The sequence below is a fragment of the Glycine soja genome, chromosome 13, assembly GCF_004193775.1.
Source record: "Glycine soja cultivar W05 chromosome 13, ASM419377v2, whole genome shotgun sequence".
In the NCBI taxonomy this organism is placed as follows: Eukaryota; Viridiplantae; Streptophyta; class Magnoliopsida; order Fabales; family Fabaceae; genus Glycine; species Glycine soja.
In genome coordinates, this window is record NC_041014.1 from 20615637 (window position 1) to 20623479 (window position 7843).

At 36.3% G+C, this 7843-nt stretch overlaps 1 protein-coding gene across 2 annotated transcripts; it reads right to left on the reverse strand.

Moving 5' to 3' along the window:
• Positions 1-1262: 1262 nt before the first annotated feature.
• LOC114382178 (E3 ubiquitin-protein ligase XBAT32-like) lies at positions 1263-7525 on the reverse strand. 2 transcript variants are annotated; one of them, XM_028341422.1, is made up of 11 exons: positions 6880-7525; positions 6174-6742; positions 6030-6089; positions 5843-5914; positions 5576-5745; positions 5329-5489; positions 4459-4517; positions 4272-4318; positions 3511-3651; positions 2662-2750; positions 1263-2109 (listed from the first exon to the last, which is right to left on the reverse strand). In XM_028341422.1, the coding sequence occupies exons 2-11, from the start codon at positions 6366-6368 to the stop codon at positions 1577-1579; spliced, it is 1527 nt and encodes a 508-aa protein (XP_028197223.1). In that variant the 5' UTR covers positions 6369-6742; positions 6880-7525; the 3' UTR covers positions 1263-1576. The 2 variants fall into 2 exon arrangements, with proteins under 2 accessions (XP_028197223.1, XP_028197224.1); XM_028341423.1 differs by lacking the exon at positions 6880-7525 and having other exon boundaries at positions 6238-6369.
• Positions 7526-7843: the final 318 nt, after the last annotated feature.

A 7843-nucleotide genomic window follows, 5' to 3' on the forward strand; every position in this document is an offset into this window, starting at 1 on the left:
CATTTATTTCAACTTCTCTTTTCACTATATAAACTCCATCAATCTTCTCACCATGCACCCCTCACTTGCCCTTTTATATCATATCACAGCTACGCCTATAAACATCACCTTGTCCTTACGTAACATTTTGTTACAAACTGGTCACTTCTTACTTAATATGCTCTTGCTCCTAAACTGCTCAAGAATCTCTCACAAATGGCATCAAGCATGTCCTACTACCGTCACAATGCAGTGCAACGAGATTCCTTGGTGTTCTCTACTGCAGCATATGGAGAATGAAGCTTGTAATAGGTTTTCATGGCGATATCCTGACTGAGCTTGTTTTTTAGTTTTTTTTTTCCAAATTTTTTTATTTTCATCTTCTCTTTCCCGGCATTTTTCTTGTTATCTTTTTCTTGATCTTGCAAGGCTTTTTTATCTTAATTTGTTTAATATAACCACCCTTTCTCTTCTTCTTAGGTTAAGTTTTTTTCTTCATCATGTCAGTTAATTCCATCTTAATATATTTAAGCTATTCCTCCTGAGCTTTAATCAAGTGACTTGGTGATATTTCCATGTAATCATCGTCATTATATAATGTTATAAAGTTTACAGATAGATCTCTCTCTTATGATCCTTCTTTTGTTATGTTGTTTTACATTTTACGTTTGAGCAAAAGCTGCACTATCTAAATAACGGACATATATGATCGCTTGTTAAGAACATTTTTTCCGTTGATATTCACGTTCATAATTTTCAACTTGTTACTGTAAATCATATTTCTAAGTTGATTGTAAGCACAGAAGAAAAGGATTATCATATAATAGGTTTCTGCGATGAAATGAGACCGGTCTTAATTATATAATAACTTGTTTGAGAACGGTAATACAATGAACAGAAATAAGTAGAAACATAAACGCATACATGAAGAAAGTCAGAACTCTAGTAAGGTAAAGTGGAAACATCTTGTGCTTATTTCGTTCTATTTCATAGTATATTTAGCTTCTATGTTGTTTAGGTTTGCAATTTCTGCGAAAAGAGGCTACCCAACGGTGACAATAAATATCTGCACGTGGCCTTGTGGGTCCAATTGTTGCCCATAATTCCTAAGACTTGCTGGCACAGATTTATTGTGTTACTGAAAACTGAATTATTAAGGCATCAATGCTGTCTTTAGGTTCTGAGCTTCTGGCCCCTTAGCCAACTTTAATGAAATTGTGACGTGCAGCTAACATCACCTGTGGCTTTCTCCATGTGCAAAGAGCATTAGTCTTTGGTCCAAATTTCAAGCAGAACGTATGATAATTACAAGCCATGATCACAAACAATACGATTTTTCCTTCAACTAGTTTACAGGTTTGCTATTTGATAATTATAAGCCATGAATTCCACATAGAGCAGTTTGCATTTACGTGCACCAAGCATGAGTCTTGTAGAAATTGTGTTGTGAAATATGTTGCCAAAAAAGAAATTTGTCCCAGCTGAAAACAATTGGGCTTGGTATTTACAATCAATGTAGAAATGTAGTGAACAGTGGATGATATTTGGAATCATGGGGTATAATGTTGGGGTGAGAAAGAAAAAGACCAAAATGTAATCAGCATCCACTGCCTGTGTCAACAGATTGATTGAGGGAACAAAACCATGATGACTTCCTTCTTTCTGTTTGAGAAGATGATCGTCTGAAACTGGAACCAGAACACCTTGCCAAGTGGTTCCTCACGTTTCTGCCCACAGTGCAAGGCACTAAGGAGGGGCTAACATCTGCTCCCAAGCAAAGGCTGGGGTTCATTCTGAATGAGGGGAACCCTTGGCAGCTAATGGAGCGAAATGATCTTGAAGGGGAAGAATTTTTGGATCCACGGGAAGTTGGTTTGCAAAATGGGGTGGTCATGTCACTGGAATCCCCTAATACCTCACTTGAACATGTGCAAAATGTTAGGGACAAGTTTGATGTCCTTTGCATTTCCTTGTGTAGTGGTCTTGCGTCTGGAAGCTTCACAAATGAGACTATGCCGTGCCTGCAGAGAGGGCATGCAATTGAACCTGGGGGTCCTGTTGTGGTTGTTGAAGTAGAGTTTGTAGAACAAAGATACAAGGCACATTGTGTGCAGAACTCGTGATCACAACCTGCATGCATCACAGCATTAGATGTATGGATTTATTATGCATGAAACCACAAAACATTAACTCGAGGCTAGCAATTACTGATCTAACATCACAAGCATCCTTTGGGACTAGGGTCATGGCTTCTATCTGTTTCTAATTTCTAGTGGCACATTGGAATACACCATGCAAACTGTAGAATTGATTTCATGAGTACACACAATTGCAACCCGTATAAAGTGAACCATTATATATCATTTCTAGGAGCTACCACTTATAAAATCCAAAAACCAAAACGAAGATTGATGTTTATACTTTATACATGTAAAGGTGTTGGTGAAAATTAAATGACTAGAAATTAAAACTAGAACATTTTGAGAATACGGCCTTTCATGTCTGGTAATTACGTTATGTTTCCTACAAAATAAAATTTTTCCACCGCAAAAATTTAACCATAACTCTAACCTTTTGCTAAAAAAAAAGGCTCCATCATTCTCTACACCAATTGTATTACCATATATCCAGCATTTATACTAGCCAAAATACATACGTTTGTTTGTCAATTTAAGAGTATACCTTCTACAGCGACCGTACATTTCCTTTCCAAACAAACAGCGCATGGATCTAAGCATGGTGCTAAATCATTTGTCCTCCATCCACATTCTCTGTCAAGGTTGATCACAACAGAAACAAAAAGCGGGGAGGAGCAATATTAGAAATCATTAGAATACAACAATTTGAGATTATAGTTAACTGGCTAAATCAAATCAAGTGCTGATACAAGTTTATGCTAATTTTGCTCTGTAATCTCAAGATGTAGTATTTGCTGTGGAAAAATGTGTGCACAAATATTGGTAGTGTATCTACATTCATGGAATGAATAACTCGATAAAAACAGAAAATGAGCTAATTCATTGTAAGGACAAGATAAGGGTAGATTGTTTGATAGAGCACTCGAGACAAAATTTGACTGAAGAATAATATATCCCTGGCTATTTGGTGTATACTACAAAAGAAGATCAAAGCATGTTTCCCAGTGATGTCAAAGATGATGGATATAAAATGAAATTAATGTACCTGAAAAACACTAAACGTGCGTACTTAGAAACATAATGACATAACAAACCATCAATGAAATAAAAATTCTTTCCATCAAGACTGTTGAAAAATCATGCTAGACACTGCATTCAAAGCATGATAAGATAAATCCACCTTGCTAGTTGATTTGAAGTCAGCGGCAGACTGGACAAATTAATGGAAAGAATTGAGCTTACGAAAATAAATTGACGCTAATTCCTAGGAAAACATTAATTTTTAAGTGGTTCTCCCAATGTGGAGCAACGGAGATAGCACCAAATATATTACACAAACCCTGATAGGAAGAAATTGGTTGAAGTGATTAGAGGATAGGACTGACACACGTACCTAGCAATTCGCACAATGCTCATAAGTGGAAGAGATATATATGGAGAAGGAAGAACTTGTAAGGGGTCTGCTGGAGGTGTTTTTAAGATGTCCTCAAGCCAGTCTCTATGCCAAGAACGAGCAACCATCAAGGGGGTCCATCTTCAAAACAAAAATCATAGGGGTAAACGCAAATCCCATCAAAGACATACAAAGTTTTAGACAACATCAATCTCAAGTTGCTTTATTCAAATGCAACATAGCATTACGGGTACTATACTTTTGACTGTTCAATTGATTTTTATTGCAATTAGACAGCAGAGACCAAAGGATTCTTGAAAAGATTACAGCCAGAGAACACTATGATCCTCGTATCAAGTTGTAATGACAAAAGAACAGGCCCTTGCAAATGCAAGTCAAATAGATAATACTAGATAGAATTCCTAATATAGTGATGAAGATGGCATTTAAACTTCAAGGTGATAAGCTATTCAATACTCCAATTATTATTGCCAAAGACAAAAAAAAACGGATATATGTGGCGAATTTTTACAGCACAACTCCATAAAAAAGCCACAATAAAACTCAGAAACATGGATAGTCTGACCGAGATCTTCAAGAATAAATTTGAGCTTCTGGTCAAAAGCCAAGGAAGCTATTGATTGAATTTGCTTTAAGTTTTTTATAGACTAGAAGGCAGGGTAGCAGGATATCTATACCATGCCAGGCAGTAAGATAAAGTCATCACATCTCAAAAGTAAAAGACACATGTAGATACCTACCCATTTGCATTCTCAGCAGTCAGATTGGCACCCTTGGCAATCAACAGCTGAACCAAACAATAACACACAAAATAAAAAAAAATAAAAAATAAAAAGAAAGGAACTTCAATATGCTGACTAGCAAGAAGAGTAATATACTTTCAGTAGCAAAAGTATAGTTTTCTTCTAAAGGAAAATAGATACACACTTGACAACATTGTTGATTTCCACCACATGCAGCATAATGGAGTGGAGTGCTTCCAGAACCTGCAGATAAGTATGGACAACAGTTATTAGAAGTGAAACTAATTAAATTAGCCCAAAATTACCGGATGCAATATGTTCTAATTTCTAAATATCTTTTAATCTATGTTATTGTTTATAAGTGTACTCTGCACAAGGGAGGTCAACTTTAAACATGAGGACTTTATGGGCGAATAGAAATTGAAATTTCTCCAATATAGTAGAAGGAAGAACATCTAACCCAAATCTCTATCTGATAGAATTTGATAAATGTATATTTGATACTGACTCACAACCATACTGATGAGGTTTAAAAAGAGATGGAAGAACAATAAGGCTAAGCTTAAAAGATAAAGAGGAAAATAATGTGGAATGATATGGAAAGCTTTTGATTTACAATCTATGGTCCTTGCATAGCAAGTGGGTAAAATATCATTTCAGCTCACTTTCAAGCTATAGGAGAGGTCATGAGTTCTGGAATTAGAATGTAAATGTGTTGTAGTTTAGTTTCAAATCCTCCAAATTTTTGTGGTAACTTTTAATATAAAGTTTTCACTTGCTCATTTTCAGTTCAACCAAGCAAATAGTAAATTTATTCAAGAAACAAGAAATGGAAATGTTGAAATTTTAGTGAGAAATGACCTGGCTATGTAGGTTTCATAACAAACCAAAAAATTGGAAGAAGAAAAATAGAGAATAGGGAGGAACAGGAACGGGTATGGAAACAATCAGCAGATAATAGAAATGTCAATCTACTTATGCATAAATGCTGACTTTCCAAAGCAAATATTTGACATCATTTTATCACATGAACTAGAAAATGCCAAACAATTACCAATTAAGTCAATGGTAGTTCCATCCTCCACAGTAACCTCGGACACAGAAGCTCCCAAGTCCAAGAGTAACTGTACACTTTCAACATGCCCATTTAATGCTGCCATATGCAGAGCAGTGATGCCTCCATCAGCAGTTCTGTTAATCACCTCGCAGAGACCACTTTGTATGCAACCATTTAAAGACAAAATTAACTCATTGCCATAGTGGAAGAATGCAATGGGACCTTTGAGTGAGAGACAGAGTACCTTTGATCAAATTCTGAGATTGATTTATGATCACCTGTCTGTAATGCATTCCAAAAGTTAGGGACGCTAGGTATATAGTCAGCGAGGATGAGCCGAATGCACCGGGTATGGCCATTCAAAGCAGCCAAGTGAAGGGCAGTACCTCCATTTAGGTAATCAGCTTTATGGATCTGCAATCCAATGCAATAGACAATGTTTTACAACTCAAGAATTTATCTGATTTTTATCAAAATATACAACAAAATTGGTTGCTAGTAACGATCATACATTGGCATTAAAAATAACCAGGGTCTGAACCACCTCCCAGTGACCATGTTGACAAGCTTGCATCAATGCAGTCTGTTAATGGTACAAAGTTTGAAAATTAAGAAAAAAATGACCCGTTCATGTGATATGGCATGTAAATATTGTGAATTGAATTTAAGAGACATTCAAACAAAACAACATGGATTACCTGACCGCGATAATTCCTGAGATTGATATCAACTCCGGACTCAAGTAACAGATACACTATCTACGTCAACGCAAAAGACAATAGATATTTTGAAAAGAATTGCAAAACATGATACAAAGAGATGGAGTGCATTGAATCAAGTACCTCATGGTGGCCATGAGCTGCAGAATAATGCAAAGGGGAATTGCGAACTCCGAAAGTGGAATACCTTGCAAGACGAGGGTTATATTCCAATAAGGCCTTGGCTTCTTGAACATCCCCATCTCTGGCTGCAGAAACTAAGCGCTCACCAGATGCAGAACATCCAAAAGAATTCCCCACCAGGCTCAGAAACTTCATGTCCCTCAGAAATCACGACAAAAACACTATTCGGGAAATTGGAAGCAGTGGGTCTCTTCACAGCCTCATCAAAAGGCCTCAAATTCCCTTTTGGACAAACACCCCCGACACGAAATCATCAAACCTTAAACAATCCTAAATTCTGAAATAATAAAAAGGCTTGTTGGAGAGATCTTGTTCTCTGTCAAAAGGTTCATTCCATTCACCAAACCAACCAACAGCAACAACTAAATTAAATTTTCTCACGCATCGGAAGGAATTGGTTGTAACATTCAAAGCCCCACATAATTCTCGAGAGAGATGGAAAACAGGTTCCAGTAGTTTTGTCCACAACTCTTCAACTCTGCGCAACCAATGAGTTGCCAACTCTCAAACTGTTCATTTAAATATTAAAAAATCAATTTTTTTTTTTTACAGATTGGTTCAACCCTTCGTGAACTTCGAGAAACCGAACAACAACACCAAACTATTATTATACAATACATACTTACAAAAAAAAAAAAAATTGTACCTTTGGAAGAATCTCTATTCTATTTCAATTTGCCAAGCGGATACTGTGAACCTGACAAACACCAACTTCCAACAATTCCTTTCAAATAACGATTGGAGAGGAACAACCATTAACCATTAATCACCTTCCAAATTACCCAACCCACATCAGCATATCACAAAAGCATGAAAATCCCACAACCTTAAACTCGGAAGGATCAAAACCCAGAATGGGAATATGTGGTTTCCGGGAGAGGATTGATGGCATCAAACCTTCTCCATCAGCCCCAACAGATGCAAAACCATTTACAACGATGAAAACGGGAAAAGATATTTCTTTTGCTTAAACTGGCAATTTGCTAAAATTAAGAAGAAATAGATAGATAGATAGATGGATGGATGGAATATCTAAAAGGGTGACAGATGTTATTGGGAAAAGCAAGTTTTTTTGAGTGCAGCTTCTTGAGGCAACAACAAAAAGCGTGTCACCATGATTGGATATTATTAAGGAGTCAACTTGGTAGTTGTGTCGTTTCTTTCGTTGTCCCCTCCCTTTGCGGAGGAAGAATTAGAATTCCTTCTAACTGTATGCTCTATCAAACACCACACGCAGATCGAGGCCTCAAAGGTGGTGTGGTACTACTACCTGACCCATCTCCTTACCCAGGGGTCAAACACTTATCTTTAATTACATTAATATTATTAACACCTAATTGATTTTTTATTATTTAATTACACGTGGAATATTATTACTAATTGATTACCCATTTGGGAGAGAATGTCCTAGAACATAAAATTAATTGTCCAATTTAAGTGAGGAATTTGGTTGGTTAGATAAATATAGCGAGAAGTGGTGTAAATGAAAACAGATGCAAAGCGGTAAAAAGTTGACGGCAAGAAGAACCTCCAATAATCGAACTTAATAATTATTCAACCCATTATTTAGTTAGTATGAGATTATTTTAATTTAGTTAAAAAAATTATAT